Below are 24,752 nucleotides of genomic sequence, written 5' to 3'. Positions count from 1 at the left end.
TCCCAGCAAAGCAAAATAATATCACAAATATTAAATCAAATAAGGTAAAGATCTATATTTGCTTTTTTGTTGTTGTTTTGTTTTGTTTTGTTTTTTCAAGACAGGGTTTCTCTGTGTAGCTTTGGTGCCTTTCCTGGAACTCCCTCTGTAACCCAGGCTGGCCTCGAACTCACAGAGATCCACCTGCCTCTGCATCCTGAGTGCTGGGATTAAAAGTGTGTGCCACTATCACCCGGCCCCTATATTTGCCTTTAATAAATAAATAAGAAAATGTTTTACTTTAGTGGTTCTGGTCTCTTGTTAACCACAGCTGATTAATTCTTCAGCTCCAGTGGACCAGAACCACAGATTCTTCACACAAAAGGCTCATTGGAGTCTTTGCTTCCCTCTGAAACTTCACAAGTCAGGCCTCCACCGTCTGCCCTGCTCTCAACATTCTTATCTTCCAAGCTCCTACAGAACATCCCACTGAGCTCTCAACACTCAATGGCTCTTCTAGCCCAACATTCTAAAGTCCCCACGATCCTCCCCAAAACAACATGGCCAGGTCTGTCACAGCAATACCCCACTATGCTGGTACCAATTTCTGTCCTAGTCAGGATTACTATTAATGTGATGAAACACCATGACCAAAGCAACTTGGGGAGGAGAGGGTTTATTTCAGTTTATACTTCCATCACTGAGGAAAGTCAGGGCAGGAAGTCACACAGGGCAGGAACCTAGAGGCAGGAACTGGTGCAGAGGCCGTGGAGGGATGCCACTTACTGGCTTACCTCCCATGGCTTGCTCAGCCTGTTTTCTTATAGAACCCAGGACCAGCAGCCCAGGGATGGCACCACCCACCATAGGCTGGGCCCTCCCCCATCAATCACTGATTAAGAAAATGCCCCACAGCTGGATCTTATGGAGGCATTTTCTCAATTGGGGCCTCCTTCTCTCAGATGACTCCATCCTATGTCAAGTTGACATAAAATCAGCCAGCACACTAGCTAAATACATGATTTAAAAAAAAAAAGGCTTTATGATGCAAATCTGTAATCTTAGCACCCTGGAGAACAAGAAACTCAAGGTCAGATTGTCTTCAAGGCCAGACAGAGCTACATAAGATCCTGTCCAAAACAAATATGTTGGGAGAAATCAAAACTGTCCTTCCTGTACTGCTAGTAAGGAAGAGCATGCAGACACTTTGGACAGAGGCCACGCTTTCCTCACAAAGGCAAACATAGCTCTTTACCGTAGGACCCAGGAATTCCAGGCACATGCCCAAGAGAACTGGAAACATATGTCCACACAGCATTTCTACCTGAGTTTTCACAGAAGCGTTATTCATCACAGCCAAAAGGTGTTTCCACCAGCTGATGAGTGGACCCAACCATAGAATATGATTACCCCTAGGAAGGAAAGGAATCCAGACACATTCCAGTGAAGGAATCTTGAAAACACCAAGTGAAGGAAGGCAGACACAAGCTCCATGTACTATGTACATGCACTATGTAATCCCATTCATAGGAAATATCCAGAGCAGCCAAATACATAGACACATTATAAAAATTAATGGTTGCACAGTTTCACAAGAAGTTTAAACTGGCCATTTAGTGCGTTTGAATATCAATAGAGGATCATTTCTTGGCTTAAAAATTGACTATAAAATTCTTTTTATTGAAAATAGATTTCCTCATGCAATATATCCTGATTACAGTTTCCTCTCTCTCTACTTCTGGTTCTTCTCCACCTCCCATCCGGATCCACTCCATTTCTGTCTCTCCTTAGAAAAGAATAGGGTTTGTTTATGTGTGGTCTATGTGTGTATGAGAGCGTGCCTACATGTGCACCCCATGTGTGCAGTGCTGGACTCCCAGAAGAGGGCTTCCAATGCCCCGGAACTGGAGCTACAGGTTGCCGTGAGCCCATGTGTGTGCTAGATCCTGAACTCAAGCCCTCTGCAGGAGCAGCAAGTGCTCTTAATTGATGATCAATCTTTCCAGCCCAAGTACTTGAGGGTGAGCAAATGCTGTAGAATTAGATAATTACCGTGGTTGCACAAACTTGCAAATGTACTAAATCCCGTGACTTATAGGGCTAAGAGGGTCAATGTTATGACAATTAAAAATACAAACATTTGGGGGCTGGAGAGATGGCTCAGCAGTTAGGAGCACTAGCTGCTCTTCCAGAGGTCCTGAGTTCAATTCCCAGCAACCACAAGGTGGCTCACAACCATCTCTAATGAGATCTGGAGCCCCCTCCTGGCCTGCAGGCAGAACATGTATACATAATTAATTAATCAATTAGTTAATTTAAAAATACAAACATTTTTAAAAATTATTTTTATTACTATTAATTATGTGTGTGTGTCCATACCGGCTTATGTGCATGTGAGTACAGTACCCTCAGAGACCAGGGGCATGGGATACACTTATAACTGGAGTTATAAGTGGTTGTGAGCCACCTAATATGAGAGCTGGTAATGCAAACCAGGTCTTCTGTAAAAGTATCTCCATCCCTGAAAAATACAAAATGATTAAGCAAGGAAAAGACTCTGTAAACAGGGAACTAATATTTCCTTTAGTTTTTCTTTTCACTTTACATTTTTAAAATTACATTTTTTTATTGCGTGTGTTCAGTGGGGTGGGGGAGAAGTGTGCTATGCGCAGTGTGGGGGTAGGATGACCACTTACAGGAGTCGATCTCTCTTTCCAAGTGCGCCCTGAGAATCAAACTCAGATTGTGGGTCGTTTCGCCAGGGCCATTACTCAAAGCCATCTCACAGGCACTGATGCTTCCCTTCCGTAAAATTCGTACCTCTAGAGAGATGGTCACTTGATGCTTTTACAGAGGACTGGGTTCAAGTCCAGCAACCACATCTTCTGGCCACTGTAGGCACTTCACTCACGTGGTGCACAGACATCCATGCAGACATAATATCCATGCACGTAAAATAATAAAAAAAAAATTTTAAATCGCACCTAATAAGCTATATAGAATAACTAGGAACTAAAAGTATATAGCTCAGTAGAAGAACACTTCATTGGGATGTGTGAGGCCCTGAGTTCCATTCCCAGCTCCGCAAAAACAGTACATTCATTGTAACAAAAGTTAAAAACTTCCCCAGATCAGCACCACAGACCTTGTGAACATTTGACGTACCCAGGCTTCAGGAATGTGGGTCATGCTCTGGACCTGTTTTTTGCCACCATCGGTAAGAATGTCTCCAACAACCGCCCTCCTCGCCCCAACACACACGTAAACAGGCTGACCTGGGGAAAGTAACGTTAGCCCTAAAAATGCCATTCTCCCTTCCCTCCCAGGACGGGATGTCCTAGCCATTTGCTAGCCTCCTAGAGTAGCTCTGGGACGCTTAAGGCAATGACTGGGACCAGGACCGGGAGCTACCGGGGAGGAGAGAGGTGCAGGGGCATAGAGGCGTGGGGAAGCTCGTGAGCATGGTGCCGAATGAGCATCAGGGGTGGAGCAGTGCACGAGGGGGGGTCACGGGAGGAGCTTGGAAGGAGCTGGGCGGTGCCCTGGAGCCACGGGGCGGGACGTGGAGAGCTCAGAGGCGGTGCGAGGAGAGGGCTCAGCATTACAGAGGCGGGGCGTGGAGGGATCGGGGGCGGGGCAGGGCAGGGGCAGGACGTGGGAGCTGGGCTCGAGAGCTTGGGATGTGAGAAGTGGAGAATTTAGGAGCAAGGTATAGGGACGGATAGGGACGGATTTTGGGCGAGGAGAACGCAGGGGCGGGCGCCAGGGCTGGGTGCTGAGGCTACTGGGGCTGAGAGCGTGGGAGGCAAACAGGAATACCGCTCTTGCAGAGCGCAGGGGCGGGGACTAGGAAGCTCAGGGGAGGGGCCTGGAGGGCGCAGGGGCGGGGCGTGGAGAGCTCAGGAGCAAGGATTAGGGAGCTCAGCGAGGGGCGTGGGGGATCAGGGGTGAAAGGGGAAGAGCTCAGGGGCGGGGATTAGAGGGCTCAGGGGCGGGGATTAGAGGGCTCAGGGGCGGGGATTAGAGGGCTCAGGGGCGGGGATTAGAGAGCTCAGGGGCGGGGATTAGAGGACTCAGGGGCGGGGATTAGAGGGCTCAGGGGCGGGGATTAGAGGGCTCTGGGCAGGGCGTGGAGGGCGTTGGGATGAGACTGGTGGCTGCATAGTCGATAGACTGGGCGGGGTTGGGACGCAGGCGGGACCCGTGGGGACGCGAGTCCTGGGCGCCTAGATGCCCAGACAGAGGCGACCGCGGGCTCGGCTTGGCCTCGACCTCTCGGCACCCTTGGACCTGTGCACCCTGGCCGTCTGCCCTTGGTTCCCAGCCGGCCATGCCCTCACCCGCGCCTCCCACCGAGCTGCTGCCGTGGGAGCGCGCCGTGGTGCTGCTGTCGTGCGTGCTGTCAGCGCTGGGCTCGGGCCTCCTGGTGGCCACGCACGCCCTGTGGCCTGACCTGCGTAGCCGGGCGCGGCGCCTGCTACTCTTCCTGTCGCTAACGGACCTGCTCTCGGCTGCCTCGTACTTCTACGGGGTGCTGCAGGACTTTGCGGGCTCTTCGTGGGACTGCGTGCTTCAGGGCGCGCTCTCTACTTTCGCCAACACCAGCTCCTTCTTCTGGACGGTGGCCATCGCCCTCTACCTGTACCTCAGCATCGTCCGAGCTGCGCGCGGGCCCAGCACGGACCACCTACTCTGGGCCTTTCACCTCGTCAGGTAAGTAGGAGACGCTGCTTTGCCTCCAGGCCCCAGACCCAGGCTTACTGGTCGCTGGCCTTGCCTGCTGCACTGTGGCACTCGTGCGTCCTCCATCTAGATGGCAAGGTGGCGTGTCCTACTGGCAGTGATGCCCCCAGGCGTCCCGGAACCATGGAAGGAAGCCTGGCTTGCCCAAGAGATTGGAGTCAACCTATCTGAGCATCTCTGAAGAGGGTGGTTGGTGTGTGCCCCAGCTGGAACCTTCAAGCAAGGTGGGGGTGGGAGCAGAGCTTGCCCACAGGGGTGAGCCCTGCCATTTAGAAAGGAGGTGGGAATGACGACACTGTGCCTTTTGCCTCCTACTTCACGGTGACCTGGCAGTCTCTGCTCTCTGCTCCAGTCTGCAGACTGGGAGGTGAGTTAGGTGTCTGTCCTGGCCAAAGAGCCCACAACTTCCAATTCTATACCACAGTGGGTGTGGTACATCCAGCCACTCCCAGGCCACAGTGTCTCAACTATAAAATACACAAAGGTATGCTTTTTAAGTTTTTCATGCCATTTATAGACTTCAGGCCCCAGTCACCAGAATGTTTCTTCTAAGTTTTTTTTTAAGATTTATTAATTTAATTTTTGTGTGAGTATTGACTGCATGTATGTATGTGCATCACGTGTCTGTATGTGCATCACGTGTATGTATGTGTACTTGATGCCCTGGAAGGTCAGAAGAGGGCATCAGACCTCCCCCACCCAACTGGAGTTACAGGTGGTTGTGAACCATCATGTGGGTGCTGGGAATTGAACCCAGGTCCTCCATAAGAGCAACAAGTGCTTTTAACCACCAAGCCATCTCTCCAGCCCCTTCTAGGAGGTCTTGACTGCCTAGCATTCATGATCTTCAAAACTGAGGTCAGTGGCAAAGGGCTGGTTAGGTTCAGGGCTGTCAGCCACCTGGAACCTGAGTGTGGAAACCAAGGCCTTGGCTTGCCCTGCTTGTCAGCAAGAAAACTGTACCCAGAGGCCAACCTCACCTGTGTCATTTCAGAGTTCAAAATTCTCAGTGTCCTGTGCTGAGCCCAAGGCAGGAATCCTAAGGCTGTCTCCTTGCCTCAGCTCAAGGCCCCAGAGTCTGCCCTAATTATAGGTCCTTTCTGAAAACTTGAGTGCTTTCCAAGGGCTGAGAGGGTAGTCAGCACTTTGGTAGAGACAGGTCACCTGGTTGTCACACGCTGAGACAAGCTGGGAAGAGTCACTTGACCTCCTGCTCTTGTAACTCTTGGAAGGAGACCAGCTAGTCCCGCTTCTCAGCTGGTCAGACAGAATCTTCGTAGCATGTCATTCACAGCACGGGGACCTACTGAAAAGGAGGCTGCGGCTACTCTCCCCTCCAACATGCACCAGACACCAACTATGTCAGAGACCGAAGTCTTCCATGGCAGAATTGGAGTCTGAACACAGGTGGTCATGGGCATTGAAAATCAGGGGCCCAAGGCTGGACCTTTCTTTGCCAGAACCTCTCATCTTGGCTGCACTCTTTCAAAAAACAGAAGAATGCAGTATATTTTTAAGCAAAGGAACAGACCCTTCTGTGTAGCCCCGATAGAAGATGATTCTCCTGGCCAACCTGAGTTGGGAGTGCTCTGCTCAGTTCTCATCAGGAGCCCTCTAAGAAGATTCTGTGATGCTCAGGGGAGTCCTTCTAGGGAAGGCTGTGTTCAAGAGATTTGCTAGAACCTGCCCAACTGGTTCATTTATGACCCAGATCCTCCCACACTGGTTGCTAAGGCCTCTCCACTCTATAGCCTTGGAGTATTAGGTTACTCCTGCCGATGATCTGTTCGTGTGAGCAATCTCCTCCCTGGACACAGACTACTGACTGCCTACTATGTGTTTTCTCACTTAGTTATTAGACAAGGCCTCCCTATGTGGCCCTGGCTGGCCTGGAACCTCCTCTTCCCGTGGATGATGAGATTAAAGGTGTGTGCTATCGTACCCATCAATGATCTACTTTTTGACTGACTATTACCCCTGTAATCCCAGGGAAGGTGGAGGCAGGAGAATCAAGGGTTCAAAATCTGCTTCAGCTCTATTTAAACTTCAGGTCAGCCTGTCAGCCTGCCATCCTGGACTGCATGTGACCCTGTCCCCCCTACCCCAAAAAAAAGTTACTGGGAATTGATCAAGTAACGGGGTGGCATTTTCTCATTAAATTAGAAGAAGAATCATGAGAATACTAATGAAAAAGTTAGCGAAGCTGAACTGTCCCGCTCTAGTGGTTCTGGAAACTGGAGTAATCCTTGGAGGAAGCTCTTGGTTCCTACCTTCCAGTCCAGTAATCCTGTTGACTGGAGCCTAGTCTAAGAAGAAAATGCAAAGCTCACACAAAGCTGTGTGGACTCAGGACTTCCTGAGGTGCTGTTGCCATAGTGAGAATTAGAGCTAATTTCAATGTCCAACAATAGAGGAAGCAGTAAGTTAAGAGACTTCCTCTCCTTCCTATCCAAAATGTGACAGAACTGTTAAATGCCGGTGGCTGATGCTCAAAATCATGGTTTTAATAGAATGTGAGACGGAAAGGAAATCTTTTTTGCTTGTTTTCTGGAAGTGCTGGAGATGGAAGCCAATGCTACCTCCCCAGACCTGAGAAAAACCAACTACAGGCATGAAACACAGAGTTCCAGAGACCCCCCTGCACACACAAGCTCCTGGGAAAGCAACCATGTGACCCCAGAGCCTTCCTCTTAGTACTGAACACGGTCCCATCCCCAGTGACCTTTCTCCTTGACTGACGTAGGACAGCTGAGACCCCATCATCTGGCTCCTGAAGGTTTTACAAAGTGATGCCCTGTTATTAGATCATAGATCACCAGTGGTCCAACCAGATGGATGGGGCAGTCACCCATCACTCACAGAAGACAAGTCAAGGAGCTCGGGGTAGACACTCATTCTGACTTTATGAGTCCACCTGGCTGGACTAACAATAACTTTAACAAAACTTATTTATACTTTGCAGATTTCCCAATTGTTAGCATTTTATCTTCTCCCATTATTTTTATTTTTCTTGAATAGATTCAATGCCGCCTCATGTATGTATGTTTATGGTATGTGACTTTCCTGCACAGGAACACAAACCAACACATAACTCTCAGGACAACACTGTCACCTGATGGTAGACTTTCTTAAACTTTGTCTGTCATCTAACAGTGTCTCTGGGGGAAATTCTGAATTTTGCGTTGATCCATTTTTCACGTCTTTTTATCCCTTGCACATCTTCCATTTCCCCGTCAGTCTTTACTTATTTTTACTTATTATTAGTGTTTAGAGGGTACATGTGCCATGGCTCCTGTGTGTGGAGCTCAGAAGACAAGTTTGTGGGCTGAGCTCTCTCCTTCCACCTTTATGTGGACTCAAAGGGTTGAATCTCCAGGCTTGGGCATGGAGCACCTTTCCCCTGAGCCATCTTGCTAGCCCAGCATTGCCTAGTCATTTATTTTTGGTTTTGGTTTTGAGTCTGATCCTCCTGTCTCCACTTCCCTTGTGGCGTGATTATATGTATGTATGCCGCTATACCCGGTCTATGCAGTGCTGAGGATCAGGATCAGACCCAGGCAAGCGCTACCAACTGAGCTATACCTCAGCTCCTATTTATATTTTCTTCGGGTGGGGCCTTAGTGTGTAGGCTAGACTGGCCTGAAATTCAACATGTAGCCCAAGCTAGCTTCAGACTCAGGGTAAACCCTTTGCCTCAGCCTCCTGAGTGCTGAGATTACAGACATGTGTCACTACACTTGGTTCATAACATTGGCATTGGGAAGAGTACAGCGTGATAATATGTAGGACGTCGTGTAGGACGTCCCGCAGATTTTGTATGTCTGGTGAGTACAGTGTGATAATGTGTAGGATGTCCCACAGTTTTTGTATGTCTGGTGAGTACAGTGTGATAATGTGTAGGACGTCCCACAGTTTTTGTATGTCTGGTGCTTCTTCACAGAGTTTCAAGTTTTGCACTCCAGCAGGTTTCAGAAGCGCTTTGGTATTGACATGGCTAAGGTCACATCTGCCAGGCATGGTGTAGTTTTCTCTCTGTCTCTCTCTCTCTGTCTCTGTCTCTCTGTCTCTCTCTCTGTCTCTCTGTGTCTCTCTGTCTCTGTGTGTGTGTCTGTCTCTCTGTGTCTCTGTCTCTGTCTCTCTGTTTGGGTGTTTTGCTTGCCTGTTTGTACCGCATGTGGGAGCCACTGTGTGGGAACCACTGTGTGGGAGCTGAGAATTGAACCTGGGTCCTCTGGAAGAGCAGCCAGTGCTCTTTACCACTGGGCCGTCTCTCCAGCCCTGCTTTTGCTTTGGTAGTTTCTGTTGTACATCTGTGTGAGTGTGCCTATGTGGTCATTCATTTCCAGTGCCCACCCGCCGGGGCTAGAATTGCCTAAATGGGTCATTTCCCATCCTTCCTTTATGGCAACTAAGATAACCCTGTCTCCACCCTCCCCTTGGGCAAGGGCTCCAGAGTCAGCAGGGGCTGGCTAGCACCTCTACCCCCTGTTCTGCCAGATCAGTTCTAGAGCCCTGTGAACAGGGGTGGGATGTGGGATGTTGTCTCTAGGGGTCAGAGGTAAGGTCCTGACTGAGCTGGCCTCCAGCAGTCTGGACTTCTGGCTCTACTTCTGGGTGAGAGCGAATGCAACAGCTGTATTGAGCTCTCTCTCTCTCTCTCTCTCTCTCTCCCCCGCCCCCCACCTCGGGGGCTCCCTCCAGTTTGTGGAGGAAGTCTTATGTCCCGTCCCAGCTGACCATAGAGTCTGCTGTGGGGAGTGGGAAGTCCCACCATAGTGAAAGGGGCAACAAAGGGAGGGTCTAGCCAAGCATAGTAGTGTGAGACTGAGATCCCAGCACTTGGAGGCTGAAGCAGGGGGCTTGCCATGAATTCAAGGGCAGAGCTGGATTTTGGGGTTCTTCCTGCCATGTCCCCGTGTACTCTCCAAGACTCATGCTGGAGAAGGGGGTCCGGGGAGAGGAATGAATTTGTTTGTGTTTTTTGAGGCAGAGTCTCAGCTCAGCCTGGCCCCAGACTCTCTCTCTATGTAGCCCAGAATTCTCTCAAACTCTTGACCTTCCTGCCTCCACTTCCCAAGTGCAAGGATTACAGGCTCGAACCCCCATGCCCACCTTGGCATTTATTCCAGACAAGGTCTCACACTGTAGCCCAGGCTGGCCTAGAACTCACTCTGTGGCCCAGTAGACTGGCTTTGAATTAAGGTCAGGCTTCTCTTCTCTGCCTCCCAGGCGCCATGCCCACCTCGGTTCAGTTGCTGTTGTAGGGGCTGCAGACTGAGGGCTCTTACAGGGGTGAGTGCTGATAGGGGTGGGGTGGGCTCCGCCGAAGGGTGTTGGATCTTCATGTTTTCTTTCTTGTGGTCTGTTGTTTTCTGTGTGTTTGGTTGGTTGGTTGGTTGGTTGGTTAGTTTTTTGTTTTTTGTTTGTTTGTATGTTTTTTTGAGAGACAGATCTCACTATGTAGTTCTGGCTGGCCTAGAACTCACCATGTAGATCAAGCTAGCCTGGAACTCATAGAGACCTGCCTGCCTCTTGCCTTTGCATACGAAGTGCTGGGATTAAGTCATGTGCCACCATGTCCTGCTCATCCTTAAGTGTTTTAAACAACAAAGATTCTTTCCAGGCTTGATAGAGAGATGTTGAGGGAGGCGGATTGCAGGTGAAACATCCTTTAGTACCACAGAGGGTGGGGGGCAGATGGAGGGGGAGGCGGAGACTGGCATAGGGATCCACCAGCAATCCACAGGACAAAGGAATTCCTTCATGGACTTTAGAGTGGGCAGTCTCTGAGTTTAGCCATTATGTGAAAGCACCAGCAAGACTACCTCAGGAAGCTGATCCTATTGCCCCACCCTGTCTTGGGGCTGCTTCGTGCTAGGACTTGAGCTGCTTAGGGAAGATACTTGGTAGGAAGGAAGTGAGGCTTCGGATTCCCTCAGCAGTCTGCAGGGGCGGTCTCTGATCTGACTCTGGGCGGGCGGCCTCTTGAACAGCACACCAGGGCATCAGTGCCCCCAAATCGGAGCTGGTTTGTGTTTGTTCTACTGAATGTTTTTTCCAAGATTATATGGTAAAATCTTAGCAGTCGGAAACCCAGGGCAAAGGCCCCAGGGACAGCACCTGAGGGTGGGTACCCTTGATCCTCCCAAGAGAGGAGTCCAACTGTTTATCCTTCCCCAGGACCCAGGTGGCCAGGGGTGTCTGCTGAGGGCTACAATGTCATCAGGTGGCTTGTGCATTGCACAGGACACCCCTCCGCCTCCCACAGCTGAAGCCACAGAATGACCTCATGGTGGCCTTCCTAGAGACTGACCCCCTGAACCTCTCCCACGTCCTAGTGCTGCCCCATGAGAGGAACAATAAGTAAGCCATTGTCCTGGGGAAGCTGCCTCTCTGCAGCCTCCTCTGTTCGGCTGGGCTTCCCTCTGGCTCCTCCCCAGAGCTTTTTTAAACTGGAACATTGTTGCCTTTCAGGTTCCTCTATTTTTCCCCCCAGTTCTGTTAACATTTTAAAGTTTTCCATAACCACCGGGTCCTTAAACCAGGAATTGCCATTTGGCACACAGAGGGAGTGAAGGAAGACCCCGCCACACTTTGTTTCCTACCCAGCAGTTGCCAACCTCCGCAGATCAGGAGGAACTGGGAAACACAGGAACCTGGTTGTGGGAGTAGCTGACGGCATAAGTGATGCCTGGAGCCCACTTGCAACCTGGGCCCTTAGTGGGGTGGGCTGGGGCCTGGGCTGGCGGTTCAGATGCTCTTGGGAAAGCAGTGGGCAGCTTTTCCATTGGACTCTGAGAAGGAGGAGGAGGGATGTCCTTACAGAAAAGTGCCCCACTCTATAACAGATGGGCAGAGCTGGGATCCCCAAGGGGCCTGGTTCCAGCGGGCATCCAGCACATTGCTATTCTGAGGACAGCCACCTGCCTGAGGCCATCATATGAATGCCAGGGGATTCCTAGTATGAGGGCGGCTTGCCTCTTCCCTGTGCAACTGTTTCCAGTTTCACTTCCCTGGGGATTTAAAACTAGAATGATAGAGTCCCCAGAGGGCCTTGACTGGAGAAAGTCAAGTGGCATTGTTTCAGTTTTCTCTTCCTTAAGCCCTTCTGGTTCATTCCTTTGCCGCTGGAGCCTGGCTCCGCAGGGGCTGGGGTAGTGACCCTTCCCAGCACTCATGCCTATGTCCTGCATGGCGTACCAACAGCAACCGGCAGCCTGGGCAGCTTGGATTTCTTCCCTCATGGCTCTGGAGCTGGAAGTTCAAGGTGTGGGCCAGGAGATTTCTCCTTGGCTCTAGACTGTGTTGTCTCCCTGGATCCTCACAAGGATGCTCCTTTGTGCTTGTCAGTGTCAAAATCTGTTCCTAGATTTTGAGATACGGTGCTGCTGTTGGATGCGGACCACTCTGGCTGCCTCCTGTCTATTTAGTTAACTCTTGAAGGACCTTGTCTCCAAACAGTCATAGTCTCAGGCTCTGAGAGTTAGGGCTTCAGGAGACAGATCTGGATGGAGCCTGGTTCAGTCTGTAACTGCCTGAGGAGGGAGGAAGCCGGTGCAGAGCTGTGGGGGACCAGCCCCCACACTTATTTACCCCAGGGACTCTTGAGGAATGAGGGAGAAGAGACTTAGAAATGGTGAGGAGAGAAACAGAGAGAAAACACAGGATGGACTCGGGTGGGCCTGGATCCTTATCCACCAGCCCAGAACTTTATTCCAGAGGTCTATTTATAACAACGCCAAGGGGTGGAGCAAAAGACCTCCCCCTTGCTGGTTACGGTCACCTGGTACCCAGGATCGTGGTCCAATCAACCTCCCGTGCAGTCCTGCTGGGTCCAGCCACGAGAAAACCTAGTGGGCTCCAACAGAGCCAGACCTTGGGTTCTAGACCAGCACAAACCAGGGGCCCAGGCACTGAGGGGACAAGTGAGAGATCTGCTCAGGGTGTGGTGTGCTAGCCTTCTTCTGGACACTAATCCGTGAGGTCTCCTGCTTCAGAATCAGAGGTTTGGAGAGGTGAGGCCGTATCCAGCCTGGTCTACATGGACCCTGTCTCAAAAAAAAATTTAAGCACTAGAGATAACTTTAATAATACAGAGAACTGTGGAGCAGAGGCAGGCTGAAGAGATGGCTCAGTGGTTAAGAGCACTTGCTGCTCTTGCAGAGGACCTGGGTTTGGTTCCTAGCACCCACATGGCAGCTCATAGCTGCCTGGAACTCCAATTCTGAAGGATATGATACCCTCTTCTGGCCTCCATGTGATATACATGCATACGTGCAGGCAAAACACCCGTATCCATGAAATAAATAAATCTGTAAAACATAAAGCTTAAAGGCGTTATTAGCCCAGAATCGAAGCAGAGATGGCGCTTTGTCGGGGCAGACGGGAAGCTGAGTGTTCAGCCGAGAGGTTGATGAGGAGAACGGATCAGAAAGAAAGGTGAGCATCCAAGTATCATGGGAACACCAGTGCTTCGTTGAGCATAGAAGTCCCTTAGTCGTGGTCTGGTGAAGTTACAGTCTGTTTCTTCAGATAGGGTCTCACTATGTAGCCCAGGCTGACTTCAGACTCCTGGTAATCCCCCTGCTTCAGCCTCCCTAGTACTGGGGTTACAGGCCTAGCTTTCACTTTCCTCTTAGATGTTACAGAAAATGAAGGTTATGAGGCTGCTTTGTGTGATGGTATCGTTCTTAATTCCTGAGCGTAGCTGCTCTGGCATAGCGGGGCTCCCCAAAAGCAACCCTGGGGAGTCCATTGGCTGTATGGCCTTGATTTATACGCGGTATAGAAATATAAATACATGTTTGTGCTTGTGTGTCTTTTAAAATTACACTTATTTATTTTTGAGGGGTGGGCACGAATGCACCATGGCACACATGTGGAGGTCAGAGGACAACTTGTGGGAGTCAGTCTGTCCTTCCACCACGTGGGTCCCAGGGATGGAACTCAGGTCATCAGGCTGAGTGGCAAGTGCCTTTATCCACTAAGCCGTCCCAGCAGCCCCAGGTACTGTATACTTTAGTATCACTTACAGGCTGTTGTTCTGGCTGTCCTCTGAGCCCACTTATCCCAGCCCGCCCTGATGGCTGTTCCCTTGTGAGGAGGTAGAGAGGTCACAAGACCCTCACCTGAGTGTCCAGCCGCTTCCTGCCACCTGTTGTATGCACCTCTGACTTACTTACACATGTCCTTGGGGAGGGCCTAGAATATGTAGGCTCAGAGTATATAGGAAGACTAAGGGGGGAGGGGCTAGGACATTTGGCCCAGAGTGTAAAGGGTGGGAGGCTTTCCATCTAGATGGCCCTGGGGAAGTCCTCATCCCTGCTGGCTGAAGGAAAGGCTTTATGATGCAGCCCTTTTGTGAGGAGTACCCACACCCCTGTAAGTAACCCCTCACCTATGATCTGTAAGGAAGCCTCGAAAATTCATTCGACTCTCCAGAGGGAGCTTTGGCAGAATCATTTCTCAGTTTGGGACCCCGCCCCAAGGAATTTCAGCTAGAGCTGAAGGCTTTACTTCCTTCTATCAGTGGTATGTACGATGAATGTATGCATGTGTGTGTATACATGTGCACACACTATACACATCTACCTGCATTCTTCTGATGGACATTAAAACATTACAGCAGGATGAGGTCCCGCCTCGGAGCCCAGGTTGGCCTCCGGAGTGTCTCCCTTCCAAGTGCTGGGATTACAGGCATGCGCTGCCTTGCCTGCCTCTAATCACAGACTTCACGGCAGCTGGCACATGTGTGGCTGCCTGGGCTTGTGTGAGCTGCATGAATGCTCATCTGGTTTTCCTCAGATGGTGCCATCATCACCCCCACCCTGTGAGAACGCTGGGCTGGCGTGCTGAAGCTAAGCGACCTGCCCAAGTGGCGACAGAGTGATAATTGGGACCCAACCCACTGCATCAAAGTCAGAGTCCCAATCCTGGGTCACCTCCATAAGAGGTGTCCCTCCGATAAGTTGTTTTGGAAGGAGACTGGGCAGGGATTCTGGAGACTGGGCAGGGATTCTTGGAAAGGGGACTTGGGACTTGGGCCTAATTCCAGTTGTGTTGTGGTGGGTGCATTCTCCAAATGGGGGAGCAGGACAGTGTCTCCAGCGGTGGGCCACCTACGAGATGTTCTAGAGGGTCACTTTGACCCTTGTCAACCTACACTCCCTCCACATAAGAAAGGAGGCCTCGCCGGGCGGCGGTGGCGCATGCCTTTAATCCCAGCACTCTACAGAGCGAGATCCAGGGCAGGCACCAAAACTACACAGAGAAACCTATCTCGGAAAAAGAAGAAAGAGAAGGAGAGAGAGAGAGAGAGAGAGAGAGAGAGAGAGAGAGAGAGAGAGAGAGAGGGAGAGAGAGAGAGAGAGAGAGAGAGGGAGGGAGGGAGAGAGGGAGGAAGGAAGGAAGGAAGGCCCTAGGACCAAGGGGATTTGCCTACACCTAACCTATGATCTAGACTCTGGATTCTCCCAACTCCTGCAACCCCAAGCTCTCCCAGGTTGCCAGGGCACTGACTGAGGGTGTGAACGTTGAAGCCTAGACATGCACACTGATGTTTGCATACTGGTGCCCACACCCCTCTGGGTGTAGGGAGAGAAGCCAGGCTTGTAAGAGCTGGATCTGTCTGGCCACACCCCTCTCTGAGGAGCACTGAACCTTGATTTTTTAATTTTTTAATTTTTCAGTATGAGTGTTTTGTTTTTCAATATGCATGTATGTCTGCTTACCACATGCATGCCAGAAGAGGGCACTGGATCCCCTGAAACTGGGGTTAGCAATCTGCAAACACCAGCATTTGTGTTTTGGCCTAAGTACTCACAACCTCAGTCAGTCCCCTGGCAACCTGGGGGGCTCTTGGGGTACAGGAGTTGGGAGTGGATTCTCTGGGTCTGGATGGGAAATTATAGGCTATGGATAGGCAAATCCCCTGGGCCCCAGATTGTTGTGAGTTATCATGTGGGTGCTTAGAATCAAACCTGGGTCTTCTGGAAGAGCAGCTAGTGATTGATTGATTGATTGATTGATTGATTATATATACAGTGTTCTGTCTGCATGTATGCCTACTCACCAGAGGAGGGCATCAGAGCTCATTACGGATGGTTGTGAGCCACTGTGTGGGTTGCTGGGAATTGAACTCAGGTCCTCTGGAAGAGCAGCCAGCAACCAGTGCTCTTAACCTCTAAGCCATCTCTCCAGCCCACAGCCAGGGATCTTGATCTCTGAGTTGTGTCATTTGGGAGATTGTTTTGAGAGAGTCTCATTCTGTAGCCCAGGCTAGCATCTCACTGTGTAGTCCAGGGTGGCCTAGAACTCACAGTGATCTGTCTGCCTCCACCTCCCAAGCGCTGAGGTTACAGGCATCTACTATCATGCCCAGTTTCTGTGGCACTAGAGTTTGAGCCGAGGGCTTCATTCATGCAATCACTCTCCTGACCAAGCCACAAAGTCCTGAAATTCTAAATTAGAGCAGGCTCCCCCATGCCCTTCCTGCCCTCCCTCGATTTACAGGAACACACTATCTGATGCTGGTTTGGGGAGCATTGCCCTCTGCAGAGAGGACCCCAGTCAGTCATTTTTTGCCCGTGACAGCACTGCAGGGTATTATGAGCTAACCTCGGCACCTCTCTTTTCATGTTATTCTTCAGCTGGGGTGTCCCTCTGGCCATCACAGTGGCTGCTGTCTCTCTAAAGAAGATAGGCTACGATGCTTCAGATGTGTCCGTGGGCTGGTGCTGGATCAACCTGGAGGCTGAGGACCGTGTCCTGTGGATGCTGCTGACTGGGAAGCTGTGGGAGATGCTGGCTTATGTCTTACTGCCTCTGCTTTACCTTCTGGTCAGGAAACACATCAACAGGGCGGTAGGTGTCTGATGTGCTGGCCCTTCAGGGACAGGCTGGTTCTCTGAAGGACCAAACTAGTGCCAGGCCATAGGGACTGTGTGCTTCGACTGAATATGGGATCGTGAATAGACTTGTTGGCTAAGTAGTCCTGGTATATATAGGTGAGGGGACTCAGTGGTAGAGTAGCTGGACCACAGAGCTACATTCTCCACTGCGGTCCTGCACTGCCCCCGTGTGGCCAGCCCCAATATTACACTAAGGAATTTCAAAGTCAAGGATGATGGCCACAGAAAACTCACCTCCCCTTGGTAGTCAAAATTGTGTCCCAAGTGTCAGGCTTTTCAGGAGATCATAAGTCATTAGGGCTATCCAAAAAGAGAGGCTGGTCCTCAGAGAGGTGAAGCCTAAGCAATTATGGTCAAAGATAAACCAATCAGTGGCTGAAGCAGTCACAGCTTTCCCCTGAATTCAGACTCCAATCGGTGAGAATCCCATTTCCTTTCGTTTGTTTATGTCCTTTTTTTTTTTTTTTTTTTTTTTTGAGACAGCGTCTTGCTTTGTTTTGTTGTTGTTGAGATGCAGGTCACATGTAGTTCAGGCTGGCCTGGAACTCACTAAAGAGTTCAGGATAACGGTAAACTTCTGATCTTCCTGCCTCCACCTCTCCAGTACTAGGATTAAAGGTCTGCACCAGGCCAGTTTCTGCAGTGCTGGGGATCGAACCCAGGGCTTCATATGTGCTGAATGAGTGTTCTATCAAATGGCCAACCTCTTTGAATGCTCTTCTCACTTCCCACCAACCTGGGAAGATGGAGGCGCTTCTGGAGAGTGAAGCCGTCTCCCTCCAATTCTACCAGACTCCACCCTGGTGTGTGTACCTTTTGTCCTTTCTAGAGCAGGGCAGGAGCCCCCTGCTTGCCAGAGTGGCTCCTGCATGTGACAATTAACTCTTGCAACTTGGCAAGGGTTTTCAGAAAAGAAAAGGAATGAAGTGGGCAGGGAGGTGAGAACGTAGTCTTTGCTGCCTGGAGATGGGGGAGAGCGGAAGATAAATGGGAAGGTGAGCTTGGTTCTGAGGAGCAGCCCAACTGGTCCAGCTTCCCCAAGCTGCACCACTTCCTTTGAACTCTCTACCCTGCCCCTCCCCATCTGTGTGAGGCAGACCTTAGCTCCCCGGGCTGCTGTCACAGACCTTCAGGGGAGGAGGAGGTGGGTCCTTTAATAAGGTGAGCTGTCGAAGCTTGACACTCAGATGCCAGGCCTATGGTTATTCCCTCACCAGCTTCAGTGCCCTAAACACATGACCAGGCTCAAACCGACACCTCTCATTGGCCAGTTCAATCAGCTTTACAAATTTGATTGTGATTTGAAACTGAGCATCCTTCCCTGCTATGACAAACTTTCCTCAGGAATGCAAGCGCCAAGGCTGGCTCCTTCCTTTCCTCCACCCCTTCTGTGGGCAAGCCAGCACCTAGTCTTGCATTGGGCAGGGAGGAGGCGGGGGGTGGGGGATGGCAGCAGTAAGCTGAGCAACAAGGGTGAGTGATGTCGGGGGGTGGAGGTCGGGAAGAACCACAGAAAACAGACAGCAGTCCATGACTGGAATGGGCTCAGGGCTATTTGCAAAATGGCTGCTTGTAAGCTTCATCCAGAACGTGACCCTGAGTAAGGACCTGAAGGTGAGGGAGCTGCAAGTGACTGAGTGTGCTTCTCCAGATACAAGGACCAGCTAAGACCTGGGGTTGGAGGAGAGCGATGTGGCCGGAAGAGAGAGCAAGGGAGAGAACAGGATTGAGGTCAGAACTGAGCCGGGGCTCACCTGATGGGACAGCGTAAGGAAGAGTTGAAAAGGAACCACCAAGAGCTCTGAGTAGAGGACTTGCCAAACCTGCTCAGACCCTCTGAGAACTCGCCTCCTGAATTGGGGATGGCCTGGGGGCGGGGGGACCAAGCAGACAAGATGATCATACTATGGCAGTGGGTCCAAGTATCCAGTTTCCGGTGGGGCCTTTAGGACTTGCCTGTAGGTTAGGTGTGACTGGGGAAGAGAAGACAAAAAGATGATGCCACGTGGTGACCGGAAGGATGAAGTGTCATTGAGCTAAGAGGAATGTGCAGTGGGCCTAAGGGTTGAGATGACTTACTCATCCCGGGCAGGGTTTCTGACATCTCTGAGACACTCCTGTGGCGATGTGAAGGAAGTAGGCAGGGGATCCGACCTGGGAGTTGGAGGTTGGGGCATAACTCCTGGTCTGATAGACTCCAGGCCTCAGTGTCCAAGTGGAAAAGGCAACAGTACCCACTCTTGCTCTTCCGGGCTGGTGTGGGCATGTGGGTGTGCGGACTTGTGGACGTGTGAGTGTGTGGGCCTGTGGGCATGTGGACGTGCAGACCTGTGAGGGTGTGGGCATGTGCACGTGTGGGTATGTGGGCATGTGGACGTGTGGATCTGTGGACATGTGGGCGTGTGGACCTGTGGACGTGTGGACGTGTGGGCGTGTGGGCGTGTGTGCGTGTGGACGTGCATGGGTGGTTGTGGGAAGAGGCCCCCCTGGCTCAGGCCTTTGCTTTCTAACTTTCACACAGCACCAGGCGCTCTCGGAGTACCGGCCCATCTGGGAGGGGCGCCAGCTGCAGCGGGGCTCCTCTGCCATGGCTGATAAGAAACTGATCCTGATTCCCCTCATATTCATCTGCCTCCGGGTCTGGAGCACCGTGCGCTTCGTCCTGACCCTCTGTGGCTCCCCAGCTGTGCAGTCTCCAGTGCTGGTTGTTCTGCATGTATGTCTGTCCGTGGGCCCTGCTGCCCCACAGTGGCATGGCCAGATCCCCTCCCTACACACTGATGATCTCAGGTCCCAGGGTGTTGGCCAGGATGGGCCTATGGGAAACAGAATAGCTCAGTGTCCTTTCCCTGTCCCCAAGCAAGCGTGGCTTTGCGGGGAGGGATGGGGAGAAATCTTGTGTGGCTGTTCTCAGCAACCTAGAGAAGCTCTGGTAGAGTTGACTGATCCTGGATCCTTCTCACTGCAGAAGGCCTAAATGCAGGTCTGGCTAGGTGGCCAGTTCAGGCCTGTCCAGAACTCTGCTTTAAGGCCACCTGTCTGCGCTCATCCCATGACAGCTTAGGGGCAGGGACAGGAAAGGTCATGGGATTCATAGCAGTCCACCGACTCCCCTTGATTGTGTTTCTAAGATACCCCCAACCCTGTGCTTATGCCTCTCCCCCTCCCCAGGGCATCGGGAACACCTTCCAGGGAGGGGCCAACTGCATCATGTTCGTCCTCTGCACCCGCGCAGTCCGCACGAGGCTCTTCTCCCTCTTCTGTTGCCGCTGTTATTCTCGGCCCTCGACCCAGAATCCCCCTGGAGCTCCTGCTCCCCCCAGGAAGAGAGAATCTCAGGAATCCGGACTGATCCCAGAAGTTCCCAGCACTTGAGTGGTTGACCTTCCTCATTGCTCGCACCGGCACCGCCTTCCTGGTTCGGAGACAGGGTCATGCGCACTGGAAGCCTCAACTGGTGAAGCTCGGACCCCCGTGAAGGAACGGCCATCAGTGCAGCCTCTTCTACCTCCTCTTCTCAGGCAGGCCGTGGACACCCGCGTCCTGGTTCCGTGTCCTGGTTCAGTGGGGTTTATTTGTGGAAGCCCAAAGATGTGGGATTCGGGACGCCAGCAATGCAGGATTCTGTCAGGGCACTGGTTCTCAGTGTCCTGCGGCCACCAGCACTGTTTACTGTCTGAGGGACTCAGATCTATGGACCTCTCCCAGAGGTGACTGAATAATGTGTTATGGATTACAGAGATGCGTCTACCCAGACATCACAGAGTGGGGTCCAGGTTTGCCAGGGGACTGAGATTCCCTGGAGAGCCTGGAGTAGTTAGAGCTGAACAGCAGAAGTTAAACCAGGTCCTCAGTCCACTGAGGTCACAGGAGACTCCTTCATGGCTCCAAACCACCCAGGCACACACTCATGGGCATCTCCCGGGTTCTCTGCTAGGGTCATCGGCCCTCAATATTTATTGCATTGAATTTCAGCACAGGCCAGAGTCCAGAGTCCAGAGTCCTGCCCGTTAGTCAATCACATAACATCCAGGTCCCTTCCTGTACCAGGACAGAAGGCAGCTCAGCTCCAGTCCCTAAGGACGACACTATTTCACTCACCCTGTTCTCAGTGATTCATGTAGGGGTGAGTTGGGAGGGTGTCTGGCTTTGTTTAGTTGTATTTTGTTTGTTTTGTTTTGTTTTTTGTAGGAAAGGTGATCGGAGAGTTGGCAAATGGTCCAAATACTGATTCCTCCCGAAGGGAAGTGTTTTGAGATTCAGCCTTGGGCTGGAATGTAGCTCGGTGGTAGTTGCCAGGTTGGTCCCTGCACCAAAAATATTTTAAGAGCCTTTTTTTTTGGTAGTTGTTTGTGGCATATGGAAAGAGGATTCTGAGATGATTACATTTATTTTATTGTTTGAGACAGGATCTCATTATGTAGCCCTGGCTGGCCTGGAACTTGCTATGTAGACCAGGCTGGCTCTAACTCACAGAGATCCACTTGCCTCTGCCTCCCAATAATTACATCTTTAAAAAATGTTTTGTTTTGTGCTCTCTGTACTAGGGCCTTGTGTCCGTTAGGCAAGTGGTCTGCCTCTGGGTTCTACCCAAGCCTTCCTTTTATTTTTTGTTTTGAGACAGAGTTGCCTAAGACTGGCCTTGAACCCCTGTCAGCCAGGCTGGTCTTGAACTTGCGATTTCCTACCTCAACCTCCCAGGAAGCTAGGACTACAGCCCTGGGCCACCATGCCCAACCAGAGAAGAGCATAAGTGAGCTGTGTGTCCCTTTCTACTCAGTGGCTCTTCCAACGACACTTCCTGGCTTCCGAGAGCACTCAGAACGGGAAGTGTGACCGCCACCTTGCGGCGGGTCGAGGAAATGTTCTATACCTGTAGGTAGTGCCCTTGGATTCTGTCAGTACCCCACGAAGCTGAGAGGATCACAGAGCATAGTAAAATGGCTCAGGGTGAGAGCAAAGCCACACTGAGCCATCGATTCCCATTTTGCTCTCAAAACGACATCTCTCTCAGGAAAGGAATAGTCACTCAGAGGACTGTGGCTATACACTCCTTTTCTTATTTCCCTGGAAAGCATTTCTTTAGGAAAATCTGCAAGAGGTGGGCTTCCTCTTGGGAGTTAAAGACAGCTCCTGGGCAGGGGGCTGTCTGTTTACAGAACATGCTGAGGTCCTGTGAGGATAGTACAGCCAATTTGTGCACTGTCAGTGTGCTGCCAAGCATGATCCCCTGGCTTCCAAAATGGAACCGAAATTCGAGGAATTTGTTTCCTGCAGAGGAGAAAATGATCTACAAAGTACCACAGAGGAAATGATGTTGGAATAAACCCAGCTGGGCAGGGCATTGTGGAGCCCTGGCTGTCTGAGACCTTGTTCAGAAAAAGCCTGCAGAGGGAGTCGGGGGCCTTAGAAAGCCCTAGCTGGAGCCCGGGGCTCACTCAAGCTCTCTCTTTGATGACTGATGCCAGGGTGGCTGTCTGTAAAACCCTCCACCAAGTCGACACTGGCTCCTTCCATCTCTCTCCCACACTGCCCTGTCACTGCCGGTGAATGGTGGTGACCCCAGGCTCGGTGCCTTGCCTCCAGCCCTGTGAGCTCACAGACATCAACCTTAGTGGGTCTGGTAGGTGCTCGGAGTTCAGAACCGAAGACAAAAGGAAGGTGAGTGGGTCCCCAGTGCCAGGAGAAGGCACTAGAGGCTGCCAGCTCCCATGATGCCTTGCTGAGCCTGGAGGCTTTCTATCTCTATTAGTTAATGTTATTCATATTTATCTGCATCTGCCCTCAGTCACCCAAATGTGACCTCAGCCTTAACGGGTGCTACAGCCCTTGCCATGTCCCCCCATCACCCTTCTTCAGCACTTTATGACTCTCGTTCCCCTGGTCAGTTGCCAGCTGCTTCCTGCCTCTGTCCATCTGAGGCTTTTTTTTTTTTGGCGATATGTATACATGTCACCAAATATGTTTGTATATATATGTATATACATATATATTTTGCAGTATATATGTATATATCTCAATATATACATACTATATATACAAAAATATATACATATATTTTGCGATATGTATATATGCATATTGCAAAAATGTTTATGTGTGTATATACATATATATATTTGCCCTATATATGTATATGTATATACCACCATATATACATACAATATATACATATATTTTTTGCAATGTGTGTATATGTATGTCTATATAATTTTTGGAGATACCAGGGGATTAAACCTAGGCCTTTGTGCATACTAGACAAGTGCTCTAGTATTTCGCTATTTCCCCAGTCCTTTTATTTTATTTTTTGAGTTTTGAAGCAAGGGGTTCTCACTGGTTGTCCAGGCAGGCCTTGAACTTGGGATCCTCCCGTCTCAGTTTCACTGTTTCTGGAATTGCAGGCCTATGCCACCAAACCCAGCCAACTTCCTGAAGCCTTTTAGTTCGTTCTTCCTGTCTCCCTCTCTCTTAAAAGAATAATAAAGATTATATGTGTCCGAAGCTTAGAGTGCAAATGAAACCCTTCATTTGTCTTTACTTTGTTTTTATGTGTGTGAATGCTTTTGTGTATGTAAATGCACACATGTGTGCAGTACCCAGAAGGGAGGCTGACCCCAGAAACTGGGGTTACAGGTGGTTGTGAGCAGTAGGTAGAGGGAGCTGAAGCAGGGTTCTCTGCAAACACAGCAAATGCTCCTACCTGCTGAGCCGTCTCTCGGGCCCTTCTCATATGTTTTAATAAACTCACAGTTGTGGCGTAATTAAGTCTAGCATGAGATTGTTTGGAAGCATGATGCTAACCCTGACTGGGTGAAAGCCCAAACTCTTGCTGTTTTAAATTAAATGAATTGATTATTTTTTTCCTTTGTGTTTGCTAAACTGATTCCCACTGATGTGGGGAGGGGTGGGTGGCCTGAGGTGTGGTGGCTGAGGCCTGGAGAACCCTTTCAATGTATGTCGTCACTGGCCATGCTTGGGCTTCATGGACACTTGAAAAGGTGCAGGTTCACGTTTTGATCGGCTGCAGACCCACCCTCTTGTCTAGCTTCTGTCCTTCAGTCCTGGGCAAGTTGTGCTCTGTAATCCTGGATTCACCCACCGCCCTCTTCCATCCATCAGAACCTTCCACCTTGGGTAGTTGGTTCTCATACACACTGTGTTTCCCACCCTCTCTGACACTCCACAGCCCTCTATGACCCTCTCTGGCTCTCCATGACCCCCCACAGCCCTCCCTGACCCTCCTGACCCTCCATGACCCTCAGTGACCCTCCGCTCTTCACTGACCGCCATGCCTCTCTCCCTTTCTGTCCATTCCTCCCTCCTGACCTGACTGCCAACCTCATTCTGAATGCCACCTCCTGTCTTCTTTTCCTGCTCAGGAGGTCTTCTGCAGCACCCAACTCCATCTAGACCATGAGTTCGAACCTCAGCTTCTCATTGCTGGGATTGTGGGGGGTCAGCCATGCAGGGTCCACACATGCATCACCTGGCTGGGGGGGGGGGTCCAGCCATGCAGGGTCCACACATGCAGCCCCTGGCTGTGGGGGGTCAGCCATGCAGGGTCCACACATGCAGCCCTTGGCTATGGGGGGGTCAGTCATGCAGGGTCCACACATGCAGCCCCTGGCTGTGGGGGTCAGCCATGCAGGGTCCACACATCCAGCCCCTGGCTGTGGGGGTCAGCCATGCAGGGTCCACACATCCAGCCCCTGGCTGTGGGGGGGTCAGCCATGCAGGGTCCACACATCCAGCCCCTGGCTGTGGGGGGTCAGCCATTCAGGGTCTACACATCCAGCCCCTGGCTGTGGGGGGTCAGCCATTCAGGGTCCACACATCTAGCTCCTGGCTGTGGCATTCCAGGCTCCCTGACCTGGTGCTTTTTCCCTGTCTCCCAAGCTCTCTCTAACCTTCTCCCTGCAGAAAATGCAGCTTGCTGCTCTTCCCTGCTGCACATGTCCCTGTGCTTGGTGGCCTTTTGCTGCCCTTGTCCGATGAACACCTTACAGGATGACCTCTTGTTCTCACGGATTCCCCAGCAGAGCTCTACATACTCCACTTTCTTCTGGAGCTGTGTTCCAGGGGCCAGCCTGGCATGCATCTGGGTCCTGGTGTCATTTCTGT

The 24,752-nt window shown here is 51.1% G+C and overlaps 1 protein-coding gene across 1 annotated transcript; it reads left to right on the top strand.

Annotated features, from left to right (window-relative positions):
- The first annotated feature begins 4,124 nt into the window (after window positions 1-4,124).
- On the top strand, window positions 4,125-23,494 carry Gpr157 (G protein-coupled receptor 157). Its single transcript, XM_052717468.1, has 4 exons — window positions 4,125-4,692; window positions 16,371-16,584; window positions 19,153-19,347; window positions 19,803-23,494. Exons 1-4 carry the CDS (start codon window positions 4,310-4,312, stop codon window positions 20,004-20,006), a joined length of 996 nt encoding a protein of 331 aa, XP_052573428.1. The 5' UTR covers window positions 4,125-4,309; the 3' UTR covers window positions 20,007-23,494.
- Window positions 23,495-24,752: the final 1,258 nt, after the last annotated feature.

Source organism: Peromyscus californicus, unplaced genomic scaffold, assembly GCF_007827085.1.
Source record: "Peromyscus californicus insignis strain IS unplaced genomic scaffold, ASM782708v3 Scaffold_5__1_contigs__length_169319896, whole genome shotgun sequence".
Classification (NCBI taxonomy): domain Eukaryota; kingdom Metazoa; phylum Chordata; class Mammalia; order Rodentia; family Cricetidae; genus Peromyscus; species Peromyscus californicus.
The sequence above is the reverse complement of the archived record's forward strand: the minus strand, read 5'-3'. Positions and strand labels throughout refer to the sequence as shown.

Coding starts and splice junctions, on each gene's coding strand:
- Gpr157 (XM_052717468.1), top strand. CDS start 4,310: ATGCCCTCACCCGCGCCTCCCACCGAGCTGCTGCCGTGGGAGCGCGCC. Junction 4,693..16,370: donor TGGGCCTTTCACCTCGTCAG/GTAAGTAGGAGA, acceptor GTTATTCTTCAG/CTGGGGTGTCCCTCTGGCCA. Junction 19,348..19,802: donor CAGTGCTGGTTGTTCTGCAT/GTATGTCTGTCC, acceptor CCCCCTCCCCAG/GGCATCGGGAACACCTTCCA.